The sequence below is a fragment of the Oncorhynchus mykiss genome, chromosome 29, assembly GCF_057628025.1.
Source record: "Oncorhynchus mykiss isolate SJ-2025 chromosome 29, ASM5762802v1, whole genome shotgun sequence".
Lineage (NCBI taxonomy): Eukaryota > Metazoa > Chordata > Actinopteri > Salmoniformes > Salmonidae > Oncorhynchus > Oncorhynchus mykiss.
The window spans coordinates 37,970,298-37,990,257 of NC_143050.1; the positions used below are offsets into that span (position 1 = coordinate 37,970,298).

Genomic DNA, 19,960 nt, shown 5'->3' on the forward strand with positions numbered 1-19,960 from the left:
ATAAGGACATGGGGATGCTGCTTTCCTTTGATACCCCGGAGCTGGGGGAGATAAAGCCGGTGGGAAAGAAGACAATGTACACAATATGTGTAAAAGTGTCCCGTGCTTCTTCCCTGGAAGGGGTAAAATCGACGAGGTGGGCAGGTGTGTTTGGTCCAGGCACCTCCCCAAAAGGCTGTTGGTGGTCTTCATATAAACCGCCTATTGATAAGAGGACAGCTGACCTCCAATGGAGGATAATACATGGAGCTATAGCCACCAATATGCATCTGGTACACCTGGATCCTACTGTTGGGGAGGGGTGTCTATTCTGTGCTGAGTCAAACTCTGGCTCATCTTTTTTTTACAGTGTTCCAGGTTGGTCAGGATGTTTGACCTTATCACTAGTTTGTTCTCAGCTCTGGGAGAGCTTTTCTCTTCCCAACTTTGGACCAAAGTACAGGTTTAGTTGAAGGGGTGTAGTTCTCTTAATTAACTTTGTGTCAGGGGCAGCTAAATTAGCAATTTGGAAGTCACGAAAGAAGAGTATTCAGGGACAGGGATCTGTGGACGTGGTGGGCATGCTGGAGGGGATGTTGGCAGCGATACTGAGGGATGAGTTTGCCTATTACAAACTGGTTAATAACATAGGGCTGTTTATGAGGATACGGGAAATTCAGAGGTTGTTTTGTTTAGTTGCTGTGAAGGATGATTTGGTGTTGTGTTTTTAACCCTTGTGTGGTGTTCGGGTCTGTGGGACCCGTTTTCAATGTTTATTAAAAGAAAAATGATACAATAAATTATTTTTTCCAACCTATTTTTCCAACCTTCCAGACTAATTGGCCTTGGCTCATTTTCTGTAATGAACATGTAAAATAACCCATTTTTATTGAGTGCACACTGTGCACCCCCCTACACATTTATATGACATATGTGGTGTTCGGGTTCACTGAACCCAAGGGTAGCAAAAGTGTGGAAAAGTGTGTGTGTGAAGGTGAAAACAAGTAAAAATGACAACTTTGTCTTCCTCCTCCCTGGGTATGATGTTTCAACACCAAGAACCTGTCTGTCTCCCTGCCTGTCTGCCGCTTTTCTCGCACTCTTTACCCTTTGTAGTGTGTGAAACTACAAGGACCTGCACAATGTTATTACAATACATTATTAGGAAACATTATTTCGATACATTGTTTAAAAAAATCCAGTGTTTTACAGCACTCTACCCCAGCCAGGTGCAAATTGGTGGAGGGACACAACAAATAAATAGCCTTGCATGTGTGTCTCCTTACCACAATCAATCAGTATCGCAAAAATAATTTCTGCTCAGAGGGCCTTACACATTTCTTTTGCAGAGAGAGATGTTAGTGTGGAAGGAGCGTCTCCTACTTTAGAAAATTAAGAATTTTCAGAATATGAGGATCATGTCTCTGTCAGTTCGTGAAATTAAATGGTCTTCTTGCCCAAGGAAGGAGCCACACGGCATAGCTGCCAATGTGATAAGGATGCAACCAGGGCCGACACGGATGGCGGTTACTCATGTGCAGGACATAAAGTCTTCTTTTGAACTGATCATCCCAGACACCATCCAGAAAATCATTCTGGACTGCACTAATTTGGAGGGAAGGTATGTTTTTGGAGACGGATAGATTGAGATCGGCCTAAGTCATTTACATGCATATTTTGGGGTTCTTATCCTTGATGGTGTTTTCAGATCCAATGGGGAATCCACCGAATCCCTTTGGGAGACAGAAACTGGCAGATAATTTGTCTTTGCAACAATGTCTCTGGAAAACTTCCACATTATTTCCAGGATTATCTGCTTCCAGAACTGAGACACCAGACCAGCTAGGCAGCAGAGAGACAAGCTAGCTGCAATCAGGTCAGTGTGGGACAAATGGGTGGACCGCCTTCACTTGTTTTACAACCCTGGGCCAAACGTTACTGTTGATGAGCAGCTTATGCCATTTAAGGGAACGCTGCCCCTTCAGGCAGTACATACCATCTAAAATATGGAACCAAGATCTGGGTTGCCTGTGATGCTGCTTCATCATATGTGTGGAACTTGTAAGTGTATACAGGGAAACCAGATGGAGGAGCCCCTGAGAAGAACCAAGGGACGCAGGTTGTCCCAGATGTGACACCTGAACTCCGTGGCCACAATATCACATGCGATAACTTTTTTACTTCGCACAAGCTGGGACAGGAGCTCCTCAAGAGGAAGCTGACTATGGTAGGAACAGTATGAAAAAACAAGCCAGAGTTCCCACCTCAGTTGTTGAATACACGGAACAGGCCTATAAATTTTGTTTGTGTTCACGGCCGACACGTCCCTAGTGTCCTACGTGCCAAAGAAAAGCAGAAATATGGTACTCATGAGTACGCTGCATAGGGATGGAAGAATCTGTGGCCAGGAACATCAAAAAACAGAAATCATAATGGATTACAATGCTACAAAAAGAGAGGTGGACAATTTAGACAAGCTGGTGACTGGCTACAACTGCAAAAGAAGAACCCTACGCTGGTCACTTGTGATATTCTTGGATATCTCAGCGTACAACGTGTTGATCATCTGGATGGCGTTGAACCCAGATTGGAACAGAGGGAAGCTCCAGAGGAGACAGCTCTTTCTAGAGGAGCTGGGCAGAGCATTGGTAAGACCTCAAATCCAGAGGAGACAACATATCCCAAGGACCCCAGCTTCTGCAGCCATCGTGAGCAGGAGAAAACTGGCGCCGCATCTGCCCGACCCACAGAACCAACAACTCCAATATTGGACATAAGTGTGAGTGATGTTTCTGCATGTGTGTCTGACTATCCTACCTTGACCTGATGTAATTATACAGTGCCTTGCGGAAGTATTCGGCCCCCTTGAACTTTGCAACCTTTTGCCACATTTCAGGCTTCAAACATAAAGATATAAAACTGTATTTTTTTGTGAAGAATCAACAACAAGTGGGACACAATCATGAAGTGGAACGACATTTATTGGATATTTCAAACTTTTTTAACAAATCAAAAACTGAAATTTGGCGTGCAAAATTATTCAGCCCCCTTAAGTTAATACTTTGTAGCGCCACCTTTTGCTGAGATTACAGCTGTAAGTCGCTTGGGGTATGTCTCTATCAGTTTTGCACATCGAGAGACTGAATTTTTTTCCCATTCCTCCTTGCAAAACAGCTCGAGCTCAGTGAGGTTGGATGGAGAGCATTTGTGAACAGTAGTTTTCAGTTCTTTCCACAGATTCTCGATTTGATTCAGGTCTGGACTTTGACTTGGCCATTCTAACACCTGGATATGTTTATTTTTGAACCATTCCATTGTAGATTTTGCTTTATGTTTTGGATCATTGTCTTGTTGGAAGACAAATCTCCGTCCCAGTCTCAGGTCTTTTGCAGACTCCATCAGGTTTTCTTCCAGAATGGTCCTGTATTTGGCTCCATCCATCTTCCCATCAATTTTAACCATCTTCCCTGTCCCTGCTGAAGAAAAGCAGGCCCAAACCATGATGCTGCCACCACCATGTTTGACAGTGGGGATGGTGTGATCAGCTGTGTTGCTTTTACGCCAAACATAACGTTTTGCATTGTCTTTAAGAAATGGCTTTCTTCTTGCCACTCTTCCATAAAGGCCAGATTTGTGCAATATACGACTGATTGTTGTCCTATGGACAGAGTCTCCCACATCAGCTGTAGATCTCTGCAGTTCATCCAGAGTGATCATGGGCCTCTTGGCTGCATCTCTGATCAGTCTTCTCCTTGTATGAGCTGAAAGTTTAGAGGGACCGCCAGGTCTTGGTAGATTTGCAGTGGTCTGATACTCCTTCCATTTCATTATTATCGCTTGCACAGTGCTCCTTGGGATGTTTAAAGCTTGGGAAATCTTTTTGTATCCAAATCCGGCTTTAAACTTCTTCACAACAGTATCTCGGACCTGCCTGGTGTGTTCCTTGTTCTTCATGATGCTCTCTGCGCTTTTAACGGACCTCTGAGACTATCACAGTGCAGGTGCATTAATACGGAGACTTGATTACACACAGGTGGATTGTATTTATCATCATTAGTCATTTAGGTCAACATTGGATAATTCAGAGATCCTCACTGAACTTCTGGAGAGAGTTTGCTGCACTGAAAGTAAAGGGGCTTAATATTTTGCACGCCAAATTTTTCAGTTTTTGATTTGTTAAAAAAGTTTGAAATATCCAATAAATGTCATTCCACTTCATGATTGTGTCCCACTTGTTGTTAATTCTTCACAAAAAAATACAGTTTTATATCTTTATGTTTGAAGCCTGAAATGTGGCAAAAGGTCGCAAAGTTCAAGGGGGCCGAATACTTTCGCAAGGCACTGTATATGTGAGTGAATGAGATGTTAGTAAAATTCCTGAACTAAGTGTGTTCATCATTCTAGATTGCATCCGGTAGCAACAAGAAGAAGCGCTGTGGTATGTGTGGACCCAAGAAGGACAGGAAGACACAGTACATATGCAGCAAGTGCAATAAATACCTCTTCAACACACACACAAACTCTGTCCCTCATGTGGTGTTTAGACCAGCCTTAATTTGTGTTCAATGGGGCTCATTTATCATTTCCATAAAATGCTGTATGTAAAATGTGTCCTTCCAATTTGTTCAGTTCAAAGCAATAAACATCAATATTGATGAAAACCTTGTTTAATTTATATTTGTTCAAGATAAACATGATTTATTCCACCCATGTCTTGATTATAATATATTTTTTATTTACAAAAATCTAATTTTTTAAATAAAAAAACAGCCCTTTACTGATAAATGTAAGCTAGCAGAGTTAAATGGCAAATATTAACCATGTGTGCTGTCTATATTGCTTGTAATTGATATAAGTCAACATCTAAGTATTAAGCATTAATTATTTTTATGGAAAATGTCATAGCTTTATTGTTTTAAAAACCCAATAATTTTGAGGGTACATCAGACTTGCAAACATTGGGTAAATAACAAAAATATGAAACCACACAAGGGTTAATTGATGTTCAACCATGTTTTTGTTTGTTTGAGTGTTTATCGTGTTGTGGGTTCCCACACCCAATAAACTTATTTTAAAACTCAAACTCTCTCTCTCTCTATGGGCCCTGCTCTCTCTGTCTCTCTCTTACTTTCTCCCTCTCACTTTCTCCCTCTCTTCTGTTTCAGACAGCTTATTCTGGGATGAGAGGAGGCACACTGGGAGGCAAGACCTCCCTGTAGGGACATTACTGGGTCATAGGCTGGTGGCTAGATGACGGGCTCCATCCGCTCATTAGGTAACTAGAAAACCACAGGAGATACAGCAGAGAACACACACACACATACATACATACATACATACATACATACATACCCACAGACCTCCACATACACATTAATATTCTGTACCTCCCCACATGCACTCATGTGGGGTGGTACAGCAACACAAGCTAAATCCATGGTTAATTGAGGTATTTCTATTGAGCCAGGGTTTGCCACCTGTTCTGCTCCATGCGCAAATGTGACATTTAATATGTGATAATCCCCTGAATGCGATCGCCATGGTGATGGAGACACTGACGAGGCGAGGCTGACGTTGTGAAGGAGCCCTAAATTCTCCTTGTAGATGAGCACCTCAGTTCTCATCATCCTCTCCTCAGAGAGAGAGGGTAGATGGGGTGAGGTGGTTCAAGGGAGAGAGAGAGAGAAAGGGGGGGATGGAGAGGGAGGAGGGAGAGAAAGAGGGGGAGAAGGAAAGAGAGAGAGAAAGAGAGCTGGGGAGAGAGGGGGAGGGTGAAAGAGAGAGGGGGAAAGAGGGAATAAAACATGAAGGAAGAGAGAGACGGGCAGAAACAAAAATAATAAGCATAGACAGGCCGAGACAGAGAGGGTGAAAGCCAGAAAGAGAGAAAATGCCACAGCCATATCATGACAATACAAATCAAATCTAATTGGATTTTATTAACACTTGAGCCGTGCTGTGCTGTTCTCCACAGCTACTGACAGTAAAATGCTTCATCCTATCTCCTCTACTCTCAATGAGAACACTTCAAATCTCCATCTGTGACAATGCCTGGAATAAGAACTCAGATGAACCATGATCATTTGATGACTAACCGTGCCTGAGACGTGAAGACTCTTGTTATGCTTTAGAACTACATTAGAGCCAAGTTAGCATAGGCTTTAGAGCTACATTAGACTCGAGTTAGCCCAGTCTTTAGAGCTACATTAGACCCAAGTCAGTCTAGTCTTTAGAGATACATTAGACTCAATTTTGCCTAGGCTTTAGAGCTACAAACGACATTCCAAGCAGCGTCCTCAGAGCATGCGCAGACCAGCTGGCTGGTGTGTTTACGGATGTATTCAATCAATGCCTATCCTAGTATGTTGTCCACACATGATTCAAGATGCCCACCATTGTTCTTGTTCCCAAGAAAGCTAAGGTAACTGAACTAAATGACTATTGCCCTGATGCACTCACTTCTGTCATCCTGAAGTGCTTTGAGAGACTAGTCAAGGAGCATATCACCTCCACCCTACCTGATACCCTAGACCCACTCCAATTTGAATTTTCCATCCTCGTGATGCCATCTATTTTGTAAAGTGCACCAGTCCCTCCTGCTGCAAAGCACCCCCACAACATGATGCTGCCACCCCCGTGCTTCATGGTTGGGATGGTGTTCTTCGGCATGCAAGCCTCCCCCTTTTTCCTCCAAACATAATGATGGTCATTACGACCAATCAGTTCTATTTTTTTCATCAAACCAGAAGACATTTCTCCAAAAAATACGATCTTTGTCCCCATGTGCAGTTGCAAACCGTAGTCTGGCTTTTTTTATGGCTGTTTGGAGCAGTGGCTTCTTCCTTGTTGAGCGGCCTCTCGTTTTACTGTGGATATAAATACTTTTGTACCTATTTCCTCCAGCATCTTCACAAGGTCCTTTGCTGTTTTTCTGGGATTGATTTGCACTGTTCGCACCAAAGTATGTTGATCTATAGGAGACAGAACGTGTCTCCTTCCTGAGCGGTATGACGGCTGCGTGGTCCCATGGTGTTTATACTTGCGTACTATTGTTTGTACAGATGAACGTGGTACCTTCAGGCATTTGGAAATTGCTCGCAAGGATAAACCAGACTTCTGGAGGTCTACAATTTATTTTCTGAGGTCTTGGCTGATTTCTTTTGATTTTCCCATGATGTCAAGCAAAGAGGCACTGGGTTTGAAGGTAGGCCCTGAAATACATCCATAGGTACACCTCCAATTGACTCAAATGATGGTAATTAGCCTATCAGAAGCTGCTAAAGCCATGACATCGTTTTCTGGAATATCCCAAGCTGTTTAATGGCACAGTCAACTTAGTGTATGTAAACTTCTGACCCACTGGAATTGCAATACAGTGAATTATAAGTGAAATAATCTGTCTGTAAACAATTGTTGGAAAAATTACTTGTGTCATGCACAAAGTAGATGTCCTAACCGACTTGCCAAAACTATAGTTTGTTAACAAGAAATGTGTGGGGTGGTTGAAACATGAGTTTTAATGACTCCATCTTAAGTGTATGTAATCAACTGTATCACTAGTCAGCTAAAATAACGCATCTCGTCTCATATGTATATACTGTTCTATACCATCTACTGCATCTTGCCTATGCCTATCATTAGTCACATTAAAAAACGCCACTTTAATAATGTTTACATATCCTACATCACTCATCTCATATGTATATACTGCTCTATATCATCTACTGCATCTTGCCTATGCCGCACGGCCATCACTCATCCATATATGTACATATTCGTATTCACCCTTTACATTTGTGTGTATAAGGTAGTTCTTTAGAATACTTGTTAGATATTACTCCATTGCCGAAACTAGAAGCACAAGCATTTCGCTACACTCGCATTAACATCTGCCAATAAAATGTGATTTGATTTACATTAGACCCAAGTCAGCATTGCCTTCTCTGAAAGACACACATACATTGAGCACCAGTGGAGCAGCTTTTTGGGGGGGTTTAAGTGCCTTCTGAAGTGCACAACAGCAGGCGATGGCATCTAGGATTTGATACCAGCAACCCTCCAAGTTGCCAGCTCACTTCCCGCCTGATCTTTCCAGTCAGACCCGGGATTCAAGCTGTCAAAATTCATGCTTGCTCGCCTTTCTAACCGCTAGGCTACTTGTCACACGACAAGTCACGAGTTACATTAGAGGACTTTCATCTTTCCACAAACACATTTCACCACATAAAACAATAGATATAACTGCAATACTGAATATAAGATTATTCATCATTATTTTAGGATTTGCTTGCATGTTAACTGCACTATAACATAGTTTTGTGTCAGGTTCACAGTGGGGTGCTACAGCGTGTAGAATATTTACGTTGGGCAGGTTGGGTTACAAAACTAGAAGTTTGAGGTGTAAGAGTGTAATCTGGTGGGTCTAGTAGCCTGCATGTGTGTTTGTGTTATAGGTGTGTGTGAGAGAGGTAAGGTGTGTGGGCGCTCTTACCTTCGTGGGTGAGGGGGTCTCTCTGACTGTGTCTGAGTCTGACCAGCGGTGTTTGATCTGGGAGGAGCTTGGTACACACTCACAGAATGTCTGCATGGAACAAACAAACAAACCGTTGCTGTTGTGTTTGTCGGTGTTGTTTTGATGTGCCAATATTACAGTACACTTTCAGCTCTAACACAAAAAAAGGCCAACGATTGGAACGCAAATGCAAGGTATATAACCTCTACAAATGCTCAATTATTGAAAATGAAGCACCAAAATCATGCTATTGTAAAATGATACAGTAACAACAAACATATAAAGAATAAGCCCATGACAGTACACAGACAGACACACACAGAACAACAGAAAATATACATTTAGTACATAACAGGAGGAGAACTGAGGAAGGATACCAGGAATAACTTTGTCTGTGCCAACAAAGATTTCATGTCCCTTCTAAGTCACTGCTGAGTGTGTCTTCAACTTCTCTGCAAAAGGTTACTGTGTGAGTGTGAGTGTGTGTGTGTGTGTGTGTGTCCGGTGAGTGTGTGTGTGCGTGCGTGTTTCCAGTGAGTGTGTGTGTGTGTGTGCGTGCGTGTGTCCGGTGAGTGTGTGTGTGTGTGTGTGCGTGCATGTGTATTCGTGCATGTGTGTGCGTGCATGTGCATGTGTGCATGCGTATGTGACATGTGATGCGCATGTGACACGCGACGCGAGCAAGCGCTTGTGTGCTGCAGAAAGTTTAATGTAATTATGCTAGGGCTATGTCCTAGCTGATGGCATTGTAACTGCTTTAGGAGAGTACATGCTGTCCCTGACCTTCTACACACACCATTGACCTGACCAATTAGCCTAGAACCATAGAACAAACACACTCTCAGGACAAAGCTCAGTCCAGCCAACTAACACAATGCTGGTACAGACAGCGGATCCCTTACGGAAAAACCACATGAATTTCACGTGAACACGAGTGAACACGTGATCTTGTGTGATCTAATGTGATTTAACATGACAACATGTGAAGTAACGTGTGTTAACATAAAGCCAAATGTGACAACGTGACCTGTTAGTTTTTCTTTAAGAACCCCTCCTGTTCTCCACTCATTACCTGTATTAACTGCCCCTGTTTGAACTCGTTACCTGTATAAAAGACACCTGTCCACACACTCAATCAAACAGACTCCAACCTCGCCACAATGGCCAAGACCAGAAGGCTGTGTAAGGACATCAGGGATAAAATTGTAGACCTGCACAAGGCTGGGATGGGCTACAGGACAATAGGCAAGCAGCTTGGTGAGAAGGCAACAACTGTTGGCGCAATTATTAAAAATGGAAGAAGTTCAAGATGACGGTCAATCACCCTCAGTCTGGGGCTCCATGCAAGATCTCACCTCGTGGGGAATCAATGATCATGAGGAAGGTGGGGGATCAGCCCAGAACTACACGGCAGGACCTGGTCAATGACCTGAAGAGAGCTGGGGCCACTGTCTCAAAGAAAATTAGTAACACACTACGCCGTCATGGATTAAAATCCTGCAGCGTACGCAAGATCCCCCTGCTCAAGCCAGCGCATGTGTCCAGGCCTGTCTGAAGTTTGCCAATGACTATCTGGACAATCCAGAGGAGGAATGGGAGAAGGTCATGTGGTCTGATGAGACAAAAATAGTGGTCTAAACTCCACTCGCCGTGTTTGGAGGAAGAAGGAGGATGAGTACAACCCCAAGAACACCATCCCAACCGTGAAGCATGGAGGTGGAAACATCATTCTTTGGGGATGCTTTTCTGCAAAGGGGACAGGACGACTGCACCGTATTGAGCGGAGGATGGATGGGGCCATGTATCGCGAGATCTTGGCCAACAACCTCTTTCCCTCAGTAAGAGCATTGAAGATGGGTCGTGGCTGTGTCTTCCAGCATGACAACGACCTGAAACCCACAGCCAGGGCAACTAAGAAGTGGCTTCGTCAGAAGCATCTCAAGGTCCTGGAGTGGCCTAGTGAGTCTCCAGACCTGAACCCAATAGAAAATCTTTGGAGGGAGCTGAAAGTCCGTATTGCCCAGCGACAGCCCCGAAACCTAAAGGATCTGGAGAAGATCTTTATGGAGGAGTGGGCCAAAATCCCTGCTGCAGTGTGTGCAAACCTGGTCAAGAACTACAGGGAACGTATGATCTCTGTAATTGCAAACAAAGGTTTCTGTACCAAGTATGAAGTTCTGATTTTCTGATGTATCAAATACTTATGTCATGCAATAAAATGCAAATTAATTACTTAAAAATCATACAATGTGATTTTCTGAATTTTTGTTTTAGATTCCGTCTCTCACTGTTGAAGTGTACCTATGATAAAAATGACAGACCTCTACATGCTTTGTAAGTAGGAAAATCTGCTAAATCAGCAGTGTATCAAATACTTCTCCCCACTGTATGTATTAGACCTATGGATTATGGGATGCCTATTGCTAATTATTTTTGAATGCAAGGTATAACACATATTTTCGCTCTTCTCACTTACAGCATTTTGTTATTCTATTTAGGCCTAGCTGCCTGTTTTTTTTGTTATGAAAAAGACTACCATCATATATTCCCCAAAGCTATTACTAGGTTACTTTTGCCTTCTTGCAATGCAATACATCAACCACTAGAAACAGTGTGTCCACATGGTCTACGGGAGGATCAGCGCATTTTCACGTGAAGTTCAGTATTTATAAATGCCTACACTTTTTGGCTTGGCTAGCTAGTTGACCTGTCAGTCCATCTGCAAATTTGTGGGTCAAAACCACCATAAATTTGCAATAAAACTCCATGTTATCCAAAACAAAACCGCTGATAAAAAAAGCACAATTAAAAACACTTGCAAATAATTAACTATGTACACATTTACAAGAGCTCTCTGCTTAGGCTGGCTACTAGGATCCCATGGCAACTACAGAACAATGTACCATTTATACTAGATTGTCCGCACATGTACCCTAAAAGGTACCGACCAGTACCATGTGAATTCTTATGTGTATTTGTATTTATTATGTAACTCCATTAGCTGCTGCCTTCCAATACATTCACAGAATTCACAACACACTAAGTGCCCTCAGGCCCCTACTCCACCACTACCACATATCTACAGTACTAAATCCATGTGTATGTCTGTGTATAGTGCGTGTGTTATTGTGTGTGTGTGTGTGTGTGTGTGTGTGCCTATGTTTGTGTCGCTTTACAGTCCCAGCTGTTCCATAAGGTGTTATTTTCTCTGTTTTTTTCATCTAATTTTACTGCTTGCATTAGTTACTTGATTTTGAATAGAGTTCCATGTAGTCATTGCTCTATGTAGTACTGTGCGCCTCCCATAGTCTGTTCTGGACTTGGGGACTGTGAAGAGACCTCTTGTGGCATGTCTTGTAGGGTATGTATGGATGTCCGAGCTGTGTGCCAGTACTTTAGACAGACAGCTCGGGGGATTCAACATGACCTCTCATAAATACAAGTTGTGATGAAGTGAATCTCTCCTCCATTTTCAGACAGGAGAGATTGACATGCATATCACTAATATTAGCTCTCTGTGTCCATTCAAGGGCCAGCTGTGTTGCACTGTTCTGAGCCAATTGCAGTTTTCCTAAATCCTTTTTTGTGCCACCTGACCACACGACTGAACAGTAGTCAATGTGCGACAAAACTAGGGCCTGTAGGACCTGCCTTGTTGATAGTGCTGTTAAGAAGGCAGAGCAGCGCTTTATTATGGGCATACTTCTCCATATCTTAACTACTATTGTATCAATATGTTTTGACCATGAGAGTTTACAATCTAGGGTTACTCCAAGCAGTTTAGGTATCTCAGGTAGCTCAATTTCCACATAATTTATTACAAGATTTAGTTGAGGTTAATAGCTTAGTGAATGTTGAATGTTTTGTCAAATACAATGCTTTTAGTTTTAGAAATATTTAGGGCTAACTTATTCCTTGCAACCCACTCCGAAACTAACTGCAACTCTTTGTTAAGTGTTGCAGTCATTTCAGTCACTGTAGTAGCTGACGTGTATAGTGTTGAGACATCCGCATCCATAGACACTCTGGCTTTACTCAAAGTCAATGGCATGTCATTAGTAAAAAATTTAAAAAAGCAAGAGGCCTAAGCAGCTACCCTGGGGAATTCCTGATTCTACCTGGATTATGTTCCAGAGGCTTCCATTAAAGAACACCCTCTGTGTTCTGTTAGACAAGTAACTCTTTATTCACATTATAGCAGGGGGTGTAAAGCCATAACACATGTGTTTTTCCAGCAGCAGACTATGATAATGTCAAAAGCTACACTGAAGTCTAACAAGACAGCCCCTACAATCATTTTATCATACATTTATCTCAGCCAATCACCAGTCATTTGTGTAAGTGCTGTGCTTGTTGAGTGTCCTTCCCTATAAGCGTGCTGAAAGTCTGTTGTCAATTTGTTTACTGTGAAATAGCATTGTATCTGGTCAAACATTTTTTTCCAGAAGTTTACTAAGGGTTGGTAATAGGCTGATTTGGTCGGCTATTTGAGCCAGTAAAGTGGGCTTTACTATTCTTGGGTAGCGGAATGACTTTAGCTTCCCTCCAGGCCTGAGGGCACACATGTTCTAGTAGGCTTAAATTGAAGATATGGCAGATAGGAGTGGCAATATTGTCTGCTATAACCCTCAGTAATTTTCCATCCAGATTGCCAGTCCCTGGTAGCTTGACATTGTTGATAGACAACAATCATTTGTTCACCTCTTCCACACTGACTTTACAGAATTCAAAAGTACAATTCTTGTCTTTCATAATTTGGTCCGATACACTTGGATGTGTAGTGTCAGCGTTTGTTGCTGGCATGACATCCCTATGTTTGATTATCTTGCCAATGAATAAGTCATTAAAGTAGTTGGCAATATCAGTGGGCTTTGTGATGAATGAGCTATCTGATTCAATGAAGCTTTGGGGCATTTAAGGTGCCCAAAAGCATCTTACTATCCTTCTTTACATAATTTATCTTTGTTTCATAGTATAGTTTATTTTTATTTAGATTAGTCACATGATTTCTTAATTTGCAGTACGTTTGCCAATCAGTTGGGCTGCCAGACGTATTTGCAATATCTTTTGTCTCATCCCTCTCAACCATACCATTTTTCAATTCCTCATCAATCTGCTGGGATTGAACAGTTTTCACAGTCATTTTCTTAATGGCTGCATGCTAATTAGTAACTGGAATAAGCAATTTCATAAATGTGTCAAGTGCAGCGTCTGGTTGCTCCTCATTACACACCATAGACCAGCAAATATTTATTACATCATCAACATATAAGGTACCTTTGTACCTTTGACCATTTTGTACAGCACGGAATAACGCTGTACCGTAACCATATTCTTATTTTTTAGTGTTTTATTTTTTTATGATTGTTTTCTACAAATGTTTTTCCTCTGACATTACAGAGTATTTTGTGTACACAAAATTAATGGTTCTAACTAGTACCAGATATGGGTTCTTTGGCTTGTAACCATAACAGAACCCTTTATGGTGCTATTTAGAACCCTTATTTGAAGGTTCAACAAAGAACCATGCTCATAAGGTTCTAAATAGAACCTGTACGGTGCTTTAAATAACCCTTTCCCAAGGTTCTATAAAATAATCATTACAAAAGGTTCTATATAGCACCAAGCGATATATAACTTTTTTATGTTTCTTTATAGAACCTTTATGGAGAAAGGTTCTTTATAGAACCATTCTCAATCTGAAATATTTTTTTTGTCGATCATTTTGAAGGCTTATACAGGTTTTTTTTCTTATTCTGGACGTATTATATTGTAAAAATGCTACAGGTGTTACTATTGTGTTAATTGAGAAGTTTAATGAAGGGAGCTACCTCTGGAACAGCTGTGAGTTCCTGAGAAAGGGATTGAGAACCACTGACTGATTTCGTCAAATATATTCAATTGACAAAACAACTTCATAGCCATAGTCATTTATAATAGAAAGTGGCATGACACAACACATTAGACAAACTAGAATGACACTCTCACTCACAGTTGCAAAAAAAGAGCTGGGCATAAACCAACACCCCAAAATACAGTGCCTTGCGAAAGTATTCGGCCCCCTTGAACTTTGCGACCTTTTGCCACATTTCAGGCTTCAAACATAAAGATATAAAACTGTATTTTTTTGTGAAGAATCAACAACAAGTGGGACACAAGTGGAAGTGGAACGACATTTATTGGATATTTCAAACTTTTTTAACAAATCAAAAACAGAAAAATTTGGCGTGCAAAATTATTCAGCCCTTTACTTTCAGTGCAGCAAACTCTCTCCAGAAGTTCAGTGAGGATCTCTGAATGTTCCAATGTTGACCTAAATGACTAATGATGATAAATACAATCCACCTGTGTGTAATCAAGTCTCCGTATAAATGCACCTGCACTGTGATAGTCTCAGAGGTCCGTCAAAAGCAGAGAGCATCATGAAGAACAAGGAACACACCAGGCAGGTCCGAGATACTGTTGTGAAGAAGTTTAAAGCCGGATTTGGATACAAAAATATTTCCCAAGCTTTAAACATCCCAAGGAGCACTGTGCAAGCAATAATATTGAAATGGAAGGAGTATCAGACCACTGCAAATCTACCAAGACCTGGCCGTCCCTCTAAACTTTCAGCTCATACAAGGAGAAGACTGATCAGAGATGCAGCCAAGAGGCCCATGATCACTCTGGATGAACTGCAGAGATCTACAGCTGAGGTGGGAGACTCTGTCCATAGGACAACAATCAGTCGTATATTGCACAAATCTGGCCTTTATGGAAGAGTGGCAAGAAGAAAGCCATTTCTTAAAGATATCCATAAAAAGTGACGTTTAAAGTTTGCCACAAGCCACCTGGGAGACACACCAAACATGTGGAAGAAGGTGCTCTGGTCAGATGAAACCAAAAGTGAACTTTTTGGCAACAATGCAAAACGTTATGTTTGGCGTAAAAGCAACACAGCTGAACACACCATCCCCACTGTCAAACATGGTGGTGGCAGCATCATGGTTTGGGATTGCTTTTCTTCAGCAGGGACAGGGAAGATGGTTAAAATTGATGGGAAGATGGATGGAGCCAAATACAGGACCATTCTGGAAGAAAACCTGATGGAGTCTGCAAAAGACCTGAGACTGGGACGGAGATTTGTCTTCCAACAAGACAATGATCCAAAACATAAAGCAAAATCTACAATGGAATGGTTCAAAAATAAACATATCCAGGTGTTAGAATGGCCAAGTCAAAGTCCAGACCTGAATCCAATCGAGAATCTGTGGAAAGAACTGAAAACTGCTGTTCACAAATGCTCTCCATCCAACCTCACTGAGCTCGAGCTGTTTTGCAAGGAGGAATGGGAAAAAATGTCAGTCTCTCGATGTGCAAAACTGATAGAGACATACCCCAAGCGACTTACAGCTGTAATCGCAGCAAAAGGTGGCGCCACAAAGTATTAACTTAAGGGGGCTGAATAATTTTGCACGCCCAATTTTTCAGTTTTTGATTTGTTAAAAAAGTTTGAAATATCCAATAAATGTCGTTCGACTTCATGATTGTGTCCCACTTGTTGTTGATTCTTCACAAAAAAATACAGTTTTATATCTTTATGTTTGAAGCCTGAAATGTGGCAAAAGGTTGCAAAGTTCAAGGGGGCCGTATACTTTCGCAAGGCACTGTATATAAGCTGCCTCCCCCACATTTGAATAATCACTAAACGAGCAAAGAACCCTTTTGTGAATTGTAAAGAACCCTTGAGGAACCCACATTTTTGTTGTGTGTAAAATGATCTACTACTATGTATTGACTTATTTTTCATTCATTATGCATTGTGAACTGTGAATCATTGTAATGTTTGTTTATGTTCCAATTGATCCTGCAATGGATGGGTTGCCAACTGGCGATTTGACACGAAAATAAAATGTAATTCATTCATTGATTCACTCATTCATTCTTGCACACATACAGTACACTCCCCATGCCCCCTGCTGTGTTTGTGGCTGTGGGATTAAAATGTGACGTGGGTGAGGGTGTGACTTTGTTTGTTTGCTCTGTGTTTGCCTCGACCTAATCTAGCTCCAAAACAGCAAGGGATTTACACCTAAAAGCATATTTTTGGCTTTTATTGGTTGGACCTGGCAGACAGGATTCAATCTGATGAACTGAGATTCAGGCTGGCTGTGAGAAGTGGCAGATCTTATAGTCAATGTGAGCAGGAAGGGGCAGTGTGTGTGTGTGTAACTTGTGATTTAAAAACATTGGGTGAAAAAATGTGTCGTGGGACAGTGTGTTTGGTTTGTTTGAGATAGGTGTGTGTGCGTGTGTGCACGGAGAGGTGAGGTGAGTTTTAGCTTACTGCTCGCTAATCCAATCTCAAGGAAGAGGCTTAGCACACATTCAGTCCTGGGTATATCATTTACCGGGACAGGGCTCAATAGGTGGGAGGGAGAGAGGGATGGAGGGGGAGAGAGAGATAGAAGGAGAGCATAGCGTAGACAAAGACAGAAGTCAAAGACCAGAAAAAAACTAGTTTTCCATAGACATTAGGGAAAACTTTTGTTGCACAACAAATTCAATTCCAATTAAATTCCCTCTCCCTGTAAATTGAATAAAATTCCATACAAATTCCATGTCAGTCTGTGAATTCAGATTCAATTAAATTCAATTCCAATGTTAAGTAAATTCCAATAATTAAATTCCCAATTCAATATTATCCCAACAATTTCACGCATTCAAATTCAATTCCGCCAGGCTTTAAGGCTGATCATGTCACTATTGAGACAGCCTAGCTATACTGGAAATATGTGTACAGATCCTTGCAACATGAGGCCATGCATTATCATGCTTAAACATGAGGTGATGGTGGCGGATGAATGGCATGACAATTGGCCTCAGGATCTCATCATGGTATCTCTATACGTTCTAATTACCATCGATGAAAATGTATTTGTGTTTGTTGGCTGTAGCTTATGTCTGCCAATACCATAACCCCACCTCCACCATGGGGCAATCTGTTCACAACATTGACATCAGTAAACTGCTCACCCACACGTCACCATGCATGCTGCCATCTACCCAGTACAGATGAAATTGGGATTCATCCGTGAAGAGCACACTTCCTCAGCATGCCAGTGACCATCAAAGGTGAGCATTTGCCCACTGAAGTTGGTTACCACGCTGAACTGCAGTCTGGTCAAGACGTTGGTCTGACAAGCATTCAGCTGAGCTTCCCTGAGATGGTTTCTGACAGTTTGTACAGAAATTCTTCGGTTGTGCAAACCCACAGTTTCATCAGCTGCCTGCGGGCTGGTCTCAAACAATCCCTTGGGTGACCAAGCCGGATGTGGAGATTATCGTCTGGCGTGGTTACACATGGTCTGTGGTTGTGAGGCCGGTTTGACATACTGGAAAATTCTGTAAAACAACGTTGGCGGCAGCTTATGGTAGAGAAATTAACATTACATTCTCTGGCTATTACATGCTCCCTCAAAACTTTAGACATATGTGTCATTGTGTTGTGTGATGAAACTGCACACTTTAGAGTGGACTTTTATTGTCCCCTGCACAAGGTGCACCTGTGTAATGATCATGCTGTTTAATCAGCTTCTTGTTATGCCACATCTTTCAGGTGGATGGATTATCTTGGAAAAGGAGAAATGCTCACTAACAGGGCAGTTAACACATTTGTGCACAGAATTTGAGAAATATGCTTTTGGTGCATATGGAACATTTCTGGGATCTTTTATTTCAGCTCATGAAACATTTTTCATGTTGCGTTTATAGTGTTGTTCAGTGTACAATTTACAGCCCAGGTCACACATACCTGATAGCTTTATCTCAAACCTAAACAGGTGTGGTTAGTTTTTGCCTCTTAATTGAGCGGAATGGTTTAGACCTTGGAGTGTTGTTTGTTACATTACTATTCAATTTCATTCCGAAGCGTATTCTAGATGTGTATTTAAGATTGATTTGATGAGTTTCTACATTATGTTGGCATGTATTTTGAGGCGAATCTACTGAATTCTTACATTGGTTTTTTAATCCGCCTGCCTTTTCCTTAGATATCTTGGATCAGCTCAATAGTCCGTGAGACATCATCCTCTAGTAGTAAACAAACTCTGTGTGAGCCCACTAGCCACACACACACACACACACAACCCGCTAGCTACACTTTCCTTAAGCCCACACTGGAGAAATAAAGATATAAAAAACATAGACCTACACACGATCTGAATGTGAATACGTTGACAAGCGGGCTGTGGTGGTGTAAGTGAGTTATTTGTGTTGTTTGCTGTTGCAGTGAAAGTAGGAGCTGAATGTGAATAGGTTTAAAGGAACTGAAGGCCCCTCTGTGTAACTGTTTGTGGTCACTGTAAAATTAATAGCTCAGTGAGAATGGTTTTAAATGAGTTCCAGGCACCACTATTACCCTCTATTGTGTTTGTACTATGTTTTCCGTGGCTCCATCAAAATAGAGGGTTATGGGATGCAGATTCAAGGCTTTTATTCTTCTGACTACACCAGGGGCAACTCAAACACTGCACGCATGACCACCTGCATACTTTGTGCAAAGAAACATGCAGAGAATCTGAATCACTTAGGATCAACATACATACATGAATACACAACTAGATGGGAAAATGGGAATACTTGTCTCCTTTAAACACACACACATGCACACAAACACACATACACACACACACACACACACACACACACACACACACACACACACACACACACACACATACAAACATACACAAGCAGGCAGGCATGCAAATACACAAACAGGCAGGGAGGCACGCACACACACACACACACACACACATGTGCACACACACACACACACGCACACGTAAATAGACCACCAATGTCTCTTTGCAGTTCACAAGTGTTTTTTCCTCTTTCAATGATCATTAAAATGTAGGGGAAAATATTTATGGGATGCTGTTTGTGCCCAGCTCTTTTTGTGCAACTTTGAGTGAGAGTGTCATTACAGTTGATCTAATCTGTTGAGTTATGCTATTACATGTTACACTGTACATGATTATAGTCTGTAATGGTGTCTTGTGTCAATTGAGAGCAGTTATCTAAGTAAGTACTTTTCAAATTCTCACTTTAGGGACCTCCAGCTGTTCCAGAGCTAGCATACCTGACTCAACTTGCTACTAAAAAAAATAATATAATCTATGGAACTTTAACCTTTTGTAACTAGGGGGCAGTATTTTCATTTTTGGATGAAAAATGTTCCCGTTTTAAACGCTAATTTTTGTCACGACAAGATGCTTGACTATGCATATAATTTGCTTTGGACAGCTTTGGATAGAAAACACTCTGACGTTTCCAAAACTGCAAAGATATTGTCTGTGAGTGCAACATAACTGATGTTACAGGCGAAACCCAGATAAAAATCCAACCAGGAAGTGCCCTATATTTTGAAAGCCCTGCAATGACTCCTTATATGGCTGTGAATGGGCTACGAATGAGCTTACGCTT

At 41.6% G+C, this 19,960-nt stretch overlaps 1 protein-coding gene across 1 annotated transcript in view; it reads right to left on the reverse strand.

The window, feature by feature from the left end:
- Nucleotides 1-19,960, reverse strand: part of fibcd1b (fibrinogen C domain containing 1b) — a 250,469-nt gene that overhangs the window by 174,730 nt on the left and 55,779 nt on the right. Inside the window, exon 2 of the mRNA XM_021590592.3 lies at nt 8,471-8,560. Coding sequence (XP_021446267.1) covers nt 8,471-8,560 — 90 coding nt within the window. The remainder of the gene's footprint in view (nt 1-8,470; nt 8,561-19,960) is intronic.